The following is a 13750-nucleotide window of genomic DNA, read 5'->3' as shown; positions in this document are numbered from 1 at the left end:
ACCTTATGCTAAGTGAAATAAGCCAGTTCAAAAGAGCAAATATTTTTTTAAAAAAGTACAAATATTGTATGATTCCACTTATATGAGAAATCTAGAGTAGTCAAATTCACAGAGACAGAAATTTTGTAGAATAGTGGTTACCAGGGAAGCAGGGGACAGAAGAATGGGGAGTTATTATTTAGCGATACAGAGATTTATTATGGGAAGATGAAAAAGTTCTGGAGATGTATTGTGTGGTGAGAGTTGCATAACAACATGAATGTACTTAATGTCACTGAACTGTACATTTAAAAATGGCTAAAACGGTAAATATTTATTTAAAAATTTATATTTTTAAACTGTACATTTAAAAATGGCTAAAATGGTATAGTTCACTGCAACTTAAAAAATTCAATAATCTATTGTTCTCTATATCAGTTACTTTTTTGTTTTCCAGCATTTTGTTCATCTCTAGGCTAGTTAACTAGAGTTGGGAATGTTGAAAATGCTATTACCTTGGATTTATGAAGCACCTTTTATAAAAAATTTAAAACTAACTGATTAAAAACTATTTTCTCATTTTATCCTCACATTTACGTGAGTTTGAGGAGGAGTCTGTGGTAGTCTTTCTTGTTTTTTTGTTTGTTTTAGTCTTTCTTCTTTTGTTTCTTGTTTATGAAATATATCTAGGGCTAGAACAGAGACATAAAATAAAGTATGTTGTGTGTTGTAAGAGAAGTATGGTACTCAAATTTACATTTGGTAATATCAGGCTCAGGAAGAATCATTTGCCCAACAGCAAAACTAAATTCCTTTTCTCTTTATAGGATAAAGTTGTCCCCCATATCTAAATCATGAATTTACAAGTAGACTTAGCAACAAGCAGTGTGGGTTTTTTCCTCCAAACCATTTCCTTCCCACAGTCAGCCATCTCAGAGAAGGGACAACTATGAACTATTTTTACACAGTTCAGAAATACACTGATATTAGCTTTGCTCAGGGACACCCACGGATAAGACAAAGGCCAGTTAAAAAATTAATCTCAAGTGAAAGGCTCCCAACCAGGGGAGCCTGGGTGGCTCAGTGGGTTAAAGCCTCTGCCTTCAGCTCAGGTCATGATCCCAGGGTCCTGGGATGAAGCCCACATTGGGCTCTCTGCTCAGCAGGGAGCCTGCTTCCTCCTCTCTCTCTGCCTGCCTCTCTGCCTACTTGTGATCTCTGTCAAATAAATAAATATTTTTAAAAAAAGAAAATATATGTCCACACAAAAGCTACACAGGAATGTTCATAGCAACATTATTCATAATAGCATGAAGGGGAAACAACCCAAAGGGCCATCAACTGATGACAGAAACACAGCAGCAGCATATCCATCAATAGAATGTTAATTTGGCAATAAAAAGGAATGAAGTGCTACAATATGGATGAACCTTGAAAACATGCTAAGTGAAAGGAGACACTCATAAAGGACCACATGAAATATTCAGAATAGGCAAATCCACAGAGATGGAAAGTAAACTGGTAGTTGCCTGGGCTGAAGGGGTCGGAGGAAATCGGAAGTGACTGCTAATGGGTATGAGATTTCTTTCGGGAGTCATGAAAATTTTCTAAAACTGATTGTAAGGATGGTTGCAGATGTCAATGAATAGATTTTAAATCACTGAACTGGGGCACCTGGGTGGCTCAGTAGGTTAAACCTCTGCCTTAGGTTCGGGTCATGATCTCAGGGTCCTGGGATGGAGCCCCCCATCAGGCTCTCTGCTCAGTGGGAGGCCTGCTTCCCCCCCCCCCATCTCTCTCCCTGCCTCTCTGCCTACCTGTGCTCTCTCTGTCAAGTAAATAAATAAAATCTTTAAAAATAATAATAATTTCCTTTGCTGTACAGAGCCTTTAATTTTGATGTAGGCCCAACAGTTTATTTTTGCTTTTGTTTCCCTTGCCTCAGGGCACTTATCTAGAAAAATGTTCCTACATTTGGTATCCGAGAACTTACTGCTGTCTGTGTTCTTTTCTGGGATGTTTATGGTGTCAGGTCTCACACTTAGGTCCTTAATCCATTTTGAACTTACTTTTGTGATTGGTGTAAGAAAGTGGTCCATTTTCATTATTTTCCATGTTGCTGTCCAGTTTTCCCAACACCATTTATTGAAGAGACACTCTTTCCCACTGGATATTCTTTCCTGCTTTGTCAAAGATTAATTGACCATATAATTGTGGGTTCATTTCTGGATTTTTCTATTTGGTTCCATTGGTCCATGTGTCTTTTTTTTTTTTTTTTTTTTGCCAGTACATACCCTTTTGATTACTACCGCTTTGTAATACAACTTGAAGTCCAGAATTGTGATGCCTTCAGCTTTGCTTTTCTTTTTCAAGATTGCTATGGCTATTCAGGGCCTTCTGTGGTTCCATACAAAGTTTAGGGCTGCTTGTTCCAGCTCTATGAAAAATGCTGTTGGTATTTTGATAGGGATTGCATTAAATGTGTAGATTGCTTTGATAGTATAGACATTCTTACAATACTTGTTCTTCCAATCCATGAGTATGGAATGTCTTTCCATTTCTTTGTATCATCTTCAATTTCTGTCACCAGTGTTTTACAGTTTTCAGAGTACAGATCTTTAAGCCCTTTGGTTAGGTGTGTTCCGAGGTATCTTATTATTTTTGGTGCAACTGTAAATGGGATTGCGTTCTTAATTTCTCTTTCTGCTGCTTCATTGCTGGTGTACAGAAATGCAACAGATTTCTGTACATTAATTTTGTATCCTACAACTTTACAGAATTCATTTATCTGTCCTAGCAGATTTTTGGTGGAGTCCTTGGGTTTTTTCTTTTTTAAAGATTTTATATATTTTTTTAAGATTTTTATTTATTTATTTGATAGAGATCACAAGTAGGCAGAAGGCAGGCAGAGAGAGAGGGGGAAGCAGGCTCCCCGCTGAGCAGAGAGCCCTATGTGGGGCTCGATCCTAGGACCCTGAGATCACGACCCGAGCCGAAGGCAGAGGCTTAAACCACTGAGCCACCCAGGCGCCCCAAAGATTTTATATTTTTACATGACAGGGAGACACAGCGAGAGAGGGAACACAAGCGGGGGAATGGGAGAGGGAGAAGCAGGCTTCCCGCCGAGTAGGGAGCCCAGTGAGGGGCTCAATTCCAGGACCCTGGGATCATGACCTGAGGTTAAGGCAGACGCTCAACAACTGAGCCACCCAGATGCCCCTAGATTTCCTATATATAGTATCATATCATTTGCAAACAGAGAAGTTTTACCTCTTCCTTACCAATTTGGATGCCTTCTATTTTTTTTGTCATCTGATTGCTGTGGCTAGGACATCCAGTACTATGTTGAATAAAAGGGGTGACAGTGGACATCCTTGTTCTTTTTTCTTAAGGGAAAAAAGATTTCCCTTAAGGGAAAATCTCTTTGTTTTTCCCCATTAAGGATGATATTAGCTCCACAGGGGTTTTTCCTACATGGCCCTTATTATGTTGAGGTATGTTCCCTCTGGACCCACTTTGTTGAGGGTTTTGTTTTGTTTTATCATGAATGGATGCTGAACTTCATCAAATGCTATTTCTGCCTCTATTAAAACAACCATATGGTTTTTTAGCCTTTCTTTTATTGATGTGATATATTATGTGGATTTGCAAATACTGAACCACCCTTGCAACCTAGGAATAAATCCCACTTGAGCATGGTGAATAATTATTTAAATGTATTGCTGAATTCAGTTTGCTATTTTTGTTTGTTTGTTTGTTTGTTTGTTTTTAGGATCTTTGCATCTATGTTCATCAGAGATAATTGTCCTGTAGGGGTTTTTTTTGTTTTTTGTTTTTTGTGTTTTGGGTTTTTTTGGTGGCATCTTTATCTGGTTTTGATATCAGGTAATGCTGGTCTTTAGGAATGAATTTAGACGTTTTCCTTCCTCTTCTATTTTTTGGAATAGTTGAGAAGAATAGGTATTAGCTCTTCTTCAAGTGTTTGGTAGAACACTGTGAAACCATCTGGTCCTGGATTTTTGTTTGTTGGGAGTTCTTGGGCTATTGATTCTGATTACTGATTTTTTTGGTTACTTATTTGCTGGTAATTGGTGTGCTCAATGTTCTATTTCTTCCTGTTTCAGTTTTGGTAAGTTACATGTTCCTAGGAATTTATCCACTTCTTTCAGGTTGCAATTTGTTGGTATGCAGTTTTTCATAATATTCCCTTTTCACTGTTTTTCTGTGGTGTTGGTTGCTATTTCTCCTCTTATTTGTGATTTTATTTATTTGAACCCTTTTTCTTTTTTTTCTTGACAAGTCTGACTACAGGTTCATCAATTTTATTGATTTTTTTTTTTTTTTTCAAAGAACCAGCTCCTGGTTTCATTGAGCTCTTCTATTGTTTTTTCTAGTTCCTTTATCATTTACTTCTGCTCTCATCTTTATTATTTCCTTCCTTCTGCTAGTTTTAGGGGTTTTATATGGCTATTCTTTTTCTAGCTTCTTTACGTATAAGGTCAGGTTGTATATTTGAGGTTTTTCTTGCTTCTTGAAGTAGGCTATTGCTATAAACTTGCCACTTAGAATAGCTTTGGCTGTATCCCAAAGGTTTTGAACACTGTGTTTCCATTTCCATTTTATTTCCATGCACTTTTTAATCTCTTCTTACATTTCCTGGTTGATCCATTCATTATTTAGAAGCATGTTATTTAACTTCCATGTATGCATGGTCTTTTCCAGAGGAAAAAAAACCCAGAGATTTTTTTCTTGTGGCTGACTTCTAGTTTCATAGTGTTGTGATCAGAAAAGATGCACAGTATGACTTTAATTTTTATGAATTTGTTGAGGCTTGTTTTGTGGCCTCATATGTGATCTAGTCTGGAGAATGTTCCATGTGCATTTGAAAAGAATGTGTATTCTGCTGTTTTAGGACAGAATATTCTGAATTTCATCTGGTCCACGGTCTCATTCAAAGCCACTGTTTCCTTCTTGATTTTGTGTTTAGATGATCTGTCCATTGATGTAGTAGGGTGTTAAAGTTCCCTACCATTATTGTATTATTTTCAATTAGTTCTTTTATGTTTGCTTTTAACGTTTTTATGTATTTGGGTGCTCCCAGGTGGGGAGCATAAATATTTAGAATCGTTATATCATCTTGTTGGATTGTCCCCTTTATGATTATATAGTGTCCTTCTTTGTCTCTTGTTAACAATATATGTTTTAAAGTCTATTTTGTCTGATATAAGTATTGCCTTGGTCATCTGGAGGAGAGGCAGCAGCCTCCAAACGAACTAGGCATGCATGACTGGGAAGGGGTAGGCCCATCCCAGTGAGGGTAGGCAGGGCTTAGTGTAAGCAAGTTAGGTAGCAAGTGTCAGTGCTGCACTGGTTCCCACAGGTGGCTGTGCGCTTATACTAAGGGGCAGAGGAGGGAAATGGTGCCTGCCAGTATCTCCTGAAGGGGTGTCTCCACCAACACTGTCTCTCTGGGAAATGCTCGAAGATGAACAACTAACTTCCTCGTTGTGTGCTCTGGCACTCTTCAGATTGCTGTTTCCACTCTGTATGTCCATGGGTTGTTTGCCCTCCTTTCCTCCAAGAGCAGCACAGTGCTCTCCAGGCTCTCCCTGAACCAAGCCCACTGACCTTTAGAACTCCAGGCTTTAAACCTTGCTGGTTGCAGGAACTCATGAAATTCAGCACCTCTTGCTTTCCAAACCAACTGCTATGGGGGTTTGTTTACCCCTGCACTTCCCTGTGTGTTAATCTGTCTCTTGCCCTTCTCCATGAATGCAGCTCCCTCCTCACCACAGCAGCCATGACCCGTTTCTCCCCCAAACCATGTCTCCACATTTCTACCTTCTTCATTGTGGCCTTTTCTCTACCTTTAGTTGTGGAATATGTTCTGCCAGTCCTCAGAGCAACTTCTGGGGTATTGAGGATGATTTGATAGTTATCTAGTTGTATTCGTGGGGTGAGGTGAACCCAAGATCTTCCTACTCTGTTGCCATCTTCCCCTCCTACACCCACTGTTCGCTTTAAATGGGTGAATAGTATGGTATGTTGATTATATGCCTATAAAGCTACTATTAAAAAAATTCTTTGGTTTGTGAAGGATGTATTTTCTTTGTTTTCTAAAATGTTAACCTTTTTTTCTTTTGTAGCAAAAAAGCATAAAACATCACAATCATGGATATTTTCACTTGGTAGTATGTTTGCAAATGCCACTTTTATGCCAAAAATTCAGCTTATATTAATATATGTTTTACAATGGAGTTCAAAGATTTCTCCCAAACTTGTTGAAAAAATAAACTGGACCTACTAAAGGGATATAATCTGCCAAACTGACACATCCTAGATCTTAGTCAAGAAAGTGCTTAATGGGGTGCCTCAGTTAAGTGCCTGCCTTCAGCTCAGGTCATGATCCCAGGATCCTGGGATCAAGTCCTGCATCAGGCTCCCTGTTCAGTGGGGAGTATGCCTCTCCCTCTAGACTTCCCCCTGCTCATGTTTACTCACGTACTCTCTTTCTCTCTGTCTCTCTCCAAGAAAATAAAATCTTTTTTTTAAAAAAGTGTTTAATGGGTTTTATGGTCAAGATGCAACTTGTTGGGATGTAAAAAGGCATTAAACCACCTGGTTTCTCAGAAGGGCCAGTCCTCAGGAAAAACAAAACAAAACAAAACAACCATAGCCATCACTTCGTAGGGCAGTGTAGAAGGGGAGAACTCGGTATCTACAGTAAGGGATAAAGAACTAGACTAAGAATCAGAAAATCTAGGTTTGCCACTACATAGCTAGATGACTTGGGATAACTTAGCTTCTGATTAAATGAAGGTTGTCTTTGCTCTGACTCCTCCACATCAATCACTTTCTTTTGTCATAACAATAGTGGTAGTAAAATAATAGGGAAATGCCACAATCACATTCCTATTATAGACAGGGAAACAGAGGCAGAGGAAAGAAAAGCTGTACTCCCCCTTTCCCAGCCAGATGTGGCAGAGTTGAGATTCAGAACCCAGCAAGAACCCGGGTTTCAGAGCTATGTTCTGACCCCCTTTACCATGGCTGCTGCCACACCTTGTGCTCCTGCCATCTGTTCTGGTTTTCATAACATATCATGATTTTATACCCAATACCTTTGCACATGTTCTTTCTTCCACCCAAGTGTGTCACCTTACCAGCAATGTGACCATGGACAAATTATCTAGCCTGTCTGAGAGGCTATGTATAATTACAAATGTAATATATAGAATTTTCTTACATGTAAATGGAGAGACTAATATGTACAAATGCTGCAAAGTACTGTTATAAATATCTAAGTTTATTTATTTTTTATTAGTCTCTGTACCCAATGTGGGGCTTGAACTCATGATCCCAAGATCAAGAGTCAAACGCTCTTCCAACTGAGCCAGCCTAGTGCCCCTATAAATTTTAAATTAATTGAGATAATGTATGGCAAGTGCCTGACATACAAGAGACATTCAAAATGTCAGTCTGCAGCTGCTGACAGATGTTCCAGTAAACAGGAGGCCACACATCCTTCCTGGCTCAGCTTAATTGTTCTCTTTTGATGCCTTTCTTGTCCCTTCTCATTGCCCCAGCAATGTAATTCTATTTCTCCCTGGTTTTTACTCTTGCATATACTACATTATAACTCCAGGTCCCATCAGACAAACCATCTCTCCATTAAGTCTTCCTGCTTCTACACTTGCCTTGCCCCCACCTTCAATTAATTCCTTATGGTGCAGCGTAATTCTTCTTAGTTTTCCCATTAAGCCCAAATTGGGTGATAATATTCCTCAGATCAAATTCCCTCATAGGTTTTAGTTATTTTTCAAATAAAGTCCAAGTTCCTAATATGACCTATACTGGCCTATATAATCAGAGCCCAGTCACCCCTCCAGGCTCACCTCGCTAGTCCCTCTTCCCACCTTATCCGCTCATACTGTGTTGGCCAGCCATTCTGGACTGGCCAGCTCTATCTCCTACATCAGGTTGTAGCTTAGACATCACTCTCCCTGGAAAGCTTTCCAAACCTTCAGCTCTGGGTTGGTACCCCTCTCAATGCTCTCTTGGCTATTTAAGTACATGATGGCTCAATTAGAATAAACACTTCAGGAGGGCAGGACCCCTTGTGTACTGTTGTAGCCTATGTGCCTATAACAATGTCCAGTATTTAGTATATACTCAACACTTATTTTCTAAATGAATGAATATGTGACTGTGTTTGAATGTACATCTGGTCTACCATTCTGTGATAGAACCTCCTGATTCACACATCCCAGGCCTATAATGCCTACCTATGACTAAGGAGGCACCCAATAAATACTTACTCATGACCGGGTTTCTGTCTTCTCACCTGAAAAGGGGACACTTAATTTCTTCCCATAGAAAATCATTTTTCTAAGAAGGAAAGAAAAATACAAGAGCTCTCTAGGGTGTACAGGAATATTTGTGGAAGTGGTAACTCCAACTGGCAGAAAGTAGGCGCTAGTGAGGAAAGTATTAACTTAAGTATATTTTGATCCCATTTGTATTCCTCGTCAGCCATCACTAGATCAATAAATCTGTGACATGGAGGCCGAGTAGGGGTGTTGAGTGGCAACTCTGTCAAAAGAAGGGAGTGGGAACTAAAAATAAGATGTCAAAAAGAAATAGTCACGTGTAGTAGCTAATGCTGCTGATAATTTATATGTAATTATCTTATTTTTCTCAGGCAAGAGGGTAAATATTATTGTCGTTGACAATAATCAATTCTCAGATGTCAAAGATGTCTAATATTGTCATCTCTGTAAAGCCATAAGCCACATTCCAAGCAATTTTGAACCATCACCATCTAGATTGTTAACCGACAATGAAAGCAAGGAAAGGAAGAGATTATACGTGGCTAAGATGATTAACTGCCTTACCTTCGTTACCAATCCTTACCATGTTTTTGGAGAATCTCCTGGAGATCTGGCTTAGACACAGTCTCCAAAGTGCTTTCTCCATCAACACTTTCTTCAGTATCTTCTTCTGTAGCAGAGGAGCCTACTGAGAGAACGTGAAGTTTGGTTTCCAAATCTTGAGCATCTGGCTTCAAGAAGGCAGCTGGACCATCAATGCCTAGGGTCCAAAAGAGAAGAGAAAAGAGGAAAGTATTATCTGTTATTTGGTGGGTTGTTTTGGTATATGTGATCAGAATTAAGAACCATCCAAGCGTTTCACTTCTCTTTCCTTAACATCCATGTGGATGTTTGTTAATAGAGCAACTCAGACTGGTGTTCATTTTATTAACATGTTCTGACTGTTACTAAATAAAATTTACCTGATGTCATGCTTTAGAAACTAAAGACTAAGACCGTGAAAACAAAGTAGGTCTGCCAAAGTTCAGATCCTGTCCAAGTCAACAGCTCACCACTGCACGCGGTCCGTTGAGTCCTAGTTATTGGAAGACTGGGTGTTCTCTACTACTCCTGGTGTCATGGCTAACTCTGCCATGACATGACATGACATTCAAGACCGTAAGTTCCTCAAACAAATGGACTAAACCATTTGGCAATGAAAACAACAGCTCTAGGATAAGTACAAACATCAGGGTATCTTCCACTAATTAAACCATTGCTTTTATTTTCACTCTAAGACCCAGAATGTGGGTCTTAGAAGGTACCTAGTAATGATGCTAATATTGTCCCTTTGGTCCATCTGAGAATCTTTCTGCCTTCTCCTATCTTTATGAAAACTGTGCCCTAGTGGGAAGAGATGCGGCCTAACACATACCATGTAAGATGACATCGTTCTGTGGGGTATGAGGTTCCACCAAAGGAGTTTGCTCCTCGCTACCTCTTGGCTTTGATCGACGAAGCCTTGCTTCTGGATTTGGCTGTACCATGAGTGGCTCAAGGCGCTTTTTTCTCTGCTTCTTCTCCAGCAGTGCTCTCTAGGGGGAAAAAAAAAAGAAGTAATACTATAGCTAGAAGAGTTACAACAAGACCTAGCTGCTTTGAATATTTATTGTTTTTCACTAATTCTGACAAACCTCTTGTAAACTAATTTATCCTACTTGAGACATGAGAAAATTGAGGCACAGAGAGGGACAAGGATTCACTCATTTCATTTAATAAATATTTACCAAACACCTTTAAAGGTCTATTTAAAATGATACAAATGCATTTCTAGCCAAGCTGAGTCCACGATCCAAGTTTACTTAAAACATTTATAGTATGGTGCCTGAGTGGCTCAGCTGGTTAAGCAACTGCCTTCAGCTCAGGTCATGATCCTGGAGACCCAGGACTGAGTCCCACATAGGGCTCCCTGCTCAGTGGGGAGTCTGCTGCTCTCTTTGACTCTCCCCACCTCATGCTCTCTCTTTCTCATTCTCTCTCTCAAATAAATAAAATCTTAAAAATAAAATAAAATATTTACAGTAATTATATAATTATCCAAGCATGGTCACAAGCTTAAAATACATGAACAGTTATACATAAGGGAAAAGATGAAGAAATACATGAATGGTGATTACTTTGGGTGGCAGAATATGGATTTTTCTCCTTTTTCTAGTTTTCTATGTTTTTTGTAAACTTTCTTATTTTTTTTTTTTTTAAGATTTATCTATTTATTTACTTGACAGACAGAGATCACAAGTAGGCGGAGAGGCAGGCAGAGACAGAGAGAGGAGGAAGCAGGCTCCCCGCTGAGCAGAGAGCCCCAAGTGGGGCTCCATCCCAGGACTCTGGGATCATGACCTGAGCCGAAGACAGAGGCTTTAACCCACTGAGCCACCCAGGCGCCCCATAAACTTTCTTACTTTTATAATTGAAAGAAAAAAATAAAACGTATTATCCTCTAAACCTCAAATTATTTTCCTATTTTAATCAGCTAGAGAGCAGTAAGTTTTGTTTTCTTGCTCATTTTTACATAATTAGAAATCTAACAAATCTGGGCCAAGCATAAAAAGGGGAAAAAAAATTACAGTTGGAACATTCCAAATAGAAAGTAATCAGCACTGTGGCTAAAGTGACATCAAGAATATGGTATCAAAGAAAGTCAGGAAAAAAAGCATGAGAGACTGAAAAAAAAATCCAGCAAGATGAAAAGGAAGGAACTAGCACAAATATTATTTTTATGCTTTGGCAAATAAGAGCTTATAATACCTGGAAATTAATTATGGATCTGGGATATTTCAGAATAGGAAAATGCCAAGCCCCTAGCTAAAAAATTAAGCCAGGATTCCAAACCAAAAATATTATTGTTCCTTAGGCAAAAACTATTTACTTCTTTTCATTGATACAGCTTTTAAACGTGCTACTAGAAAGAAGAGTCCCTACAAGGGGTAAGACTATCAGTAGGAAAGAAAATACATTTTTCCACAATGGGGCTGGTGAAAGCTTGTGGTTAAATTCAGAGGACATAGAAGAAACAGAACTATTCTTTGCCCAGCCTTGTGAATAAGAAAAAAGACTAGGGAGCTAATAATGTGCCCAAATGGACTATCCTGTCAAGAAAGAATAAAGGTGGGGCACCTGGGTGGTTTGGTCATTAGGCATCTGACTTCTGCTCAGAGTCTGGGATCCAGCCCCTTATCAGGCTCCTTGCTCAACGAGAAGCTTGCTTCTCCCTCTCCCACTCCCCCTGCTGGTGTTCCCTGTCTTGCTGTCTCTCTCTCTCTTTCCTCTCTCTCTCTGTCAAATAAATAAATAAAATCTAAAAACGAAACAAAGGGAGAGAGGGAGGGAGGGAGAAAGGAAGGAAGGAAGGGAAAGAAAGAATAAAGGTTAGAGCAATCTGGGAAGGAATAATTGAAGTTTCTTTCTTTCTTTTTTTTTTTTTTTAAGATTTTATTTATTTGACAGAGACACAGCGAGAGAGGGAACACAAGTGGGGGGAATGGGAGAGGGAGAAGCAGGCTTCTCCGCAGGGTGGGTAGCCTCATGTGGGGCTTGATCCCAGGACCCTTGGATCATGACCAGAGCCTAAGCCAGCCACCCAGGTGCCCCAGTAATTGAAGTTTCTGAGATTATTTTGAAACTCGTGAATTAATATGAATAGATGGACCTTAACATATAGATGGAACACAGAATACATATTTGGTTACAATGAGCTTCTCCCCAAAGAGCTTGCTGATATGGTTCTTCTAGCAACTGTGAAGTTTTGCATAGGGGATATGCTGAAGAGATGGGAAATACAAACAAGGAGACATGAGAACCACATCTGCTCATGTGGCCAGTTACCTAGCCTCCGATAGTCTCATAACCGGCAACAACTGAAGAAGCAAAAACACAGGCCACAGCTAACCCATTTTTTTAACGTATATAAAGAACAATGTTCTGTGAACAAGGGGACATCTGGGTTGCCTGGGTGCCACAGTTAAGTGCCCACCTCTTGATTTCAGCTCAGGCCACGATCTCAGGGTCATGAGATGGAGGCCAGTGTCAGGCTTCACATTCAGCTGGGGAGGCGGGTGTCTGCTTAAGATTCTCTCTCCTTCTGCCCCTCTCCCCACTCATACTCCCTCCTCCCTCCATCTAAGAAAGAAAGAAAAAAAGAAAGAAAAGAAAAAAGAGAGGGGAGGGGAGGGGAGGGAGGGGAAGGGGTACTGGTCCAGAAAAGGAAAGCCAAAGAACAAGAATTTGGCAGAGTTTATCCAACCTGTCCAAAAACATAAATGCTGAATCTAGAAGACAATTCTATTTACTGGGAGAGCTTATTCTCTTTGTGGACAGGAAACTATGTAAGACTTCTTTGTGGCCTTGATGAAATATCCCTCAGGATAATTTCATTTCCTCAGGTTCCCTGCTTACTAATCAGCCTTCTAATTGTCAATTAACTTCTTAGGTATCCTATTTCCGGGAACAGGGAACCATGACCAGCAGAGATGGATGTATTCTGGAAAAGCTGGAGTTCTCATTGTAAATTAATAAATTAGTGTCTGGTTTCATAACTGATCATTGTGAATTTGACTAGCGTGAGTTTGTGTGAGGACCTGGTTGGTTACACTTGGGTTCACTGACAAAACCAAGTTTTTAGACCTGCAAAGGGCAGACTAGACAGACTCTCAGCCACAGTGATCCTGTGACTGCATCTGGCAAAGCCTTTCTCTATCAACATCAACACTGATCAAACTCATTTAGGTCAACAACTTGAGGGAAAACAACCACCAACCAACCATAGATCTGAGTTGTGAAGCCCAGGGCTACAGGGCTGTATTACAGCACTAAATATATCCTGCTGTTGTCCAAGTTTGTAAATATGAAAAAAAAATAAAGTAACTACCAAATTGCCATCTTGGTGAAACGTGTCCCCTGAATTCAGCATTTTCTCACATAGTTTGAATGAGGGAGGAGGGAGGTGTTAATTGAGCTAAGATGCAACCATGTCAATTCGCTTTCATACACATTTTACCTTCCCCAAAAAAGCTGTCAGTGAGGCTGCATAAACAACGTTAAAGGAAGGACGGGCTGTCAGGAAGAGAGCCGTAGGTGACTGTTTGATGCCCTAAATGCAATCGAAATATGTTGCTTTCGTGGCTGTTTTTAAGTGGCACATAAGCCTGTAAATTTCCCAATTCCCTCAGAAACTGAACAGTAACTCCAAGAATCCATCTTCTCCAGAATGTGGTGGTAAATCCTATTATCATTCCCTGGGAGCAAAATACTGAATGCTAATTCCAAAATAAGTGAGGAAATAAAGGAGATTAGATGGGGGGGGCAGGGATTCCCACAAAGAGCTTCGTTTTATAAAATAATAAAGCAGAGGCAAGCCTCAAATTCATGAGCCTGACATCACTGATTTCTCAATTTTCCAGAAA

The 13750-nt window shown here is 39.7% G+C and overlaps 1 protein-coding gene across 9 annotated transcripts in view; it reads right to left on the bottom strand.

Annotated features, from left to right (window-relative positions):
- The window catches only part of TULP3 (TUB like protein 3), a 65807-nt gene that overhangs the window by 10393 nt on the left and 41664 nt on the right, over positions 1-13750 (bottom strand). For all 9 annotated transcript variants that reach the window (XR_009356586.1, XR_009356587.1, XM_059184516.1 and 6 more), the window contains 2 exons: positions 9724-9883; positions 8893-9069 (listed from right to left, as the gene is read on the bottom strand). Coding sequence is in view for 7 of the 9 variants with exons in the window: in XM_059184516.1 (XP_059040499.1) it covers positions 8893-9069; positions 9724-9883 (337 nt within the window). In the remaining 2 variants the exon portion in view is untranslated. The remainder of the gene's footprint in view (positions 1-8892; positions 9070-9723; positions 9884-13750) is intronic.

This window comes from Mustela lutreola, chromosome 8, assembly GCF_030435805.1.
Source record: "Mustela lutreola isolate mMusLut2 chromosome 8, mMusLut2.pri, whole genome shotgun sequence".
NCBI classification, from domain to species: Eukaryota; Metazoa; Chordata; class Mammalia; order Carnivora; family Mustelidae; genus Mustela; species Mustela lutreola.
This window is presented reverse-complemented; position numbering and strand designations above follow the sequence as displayed.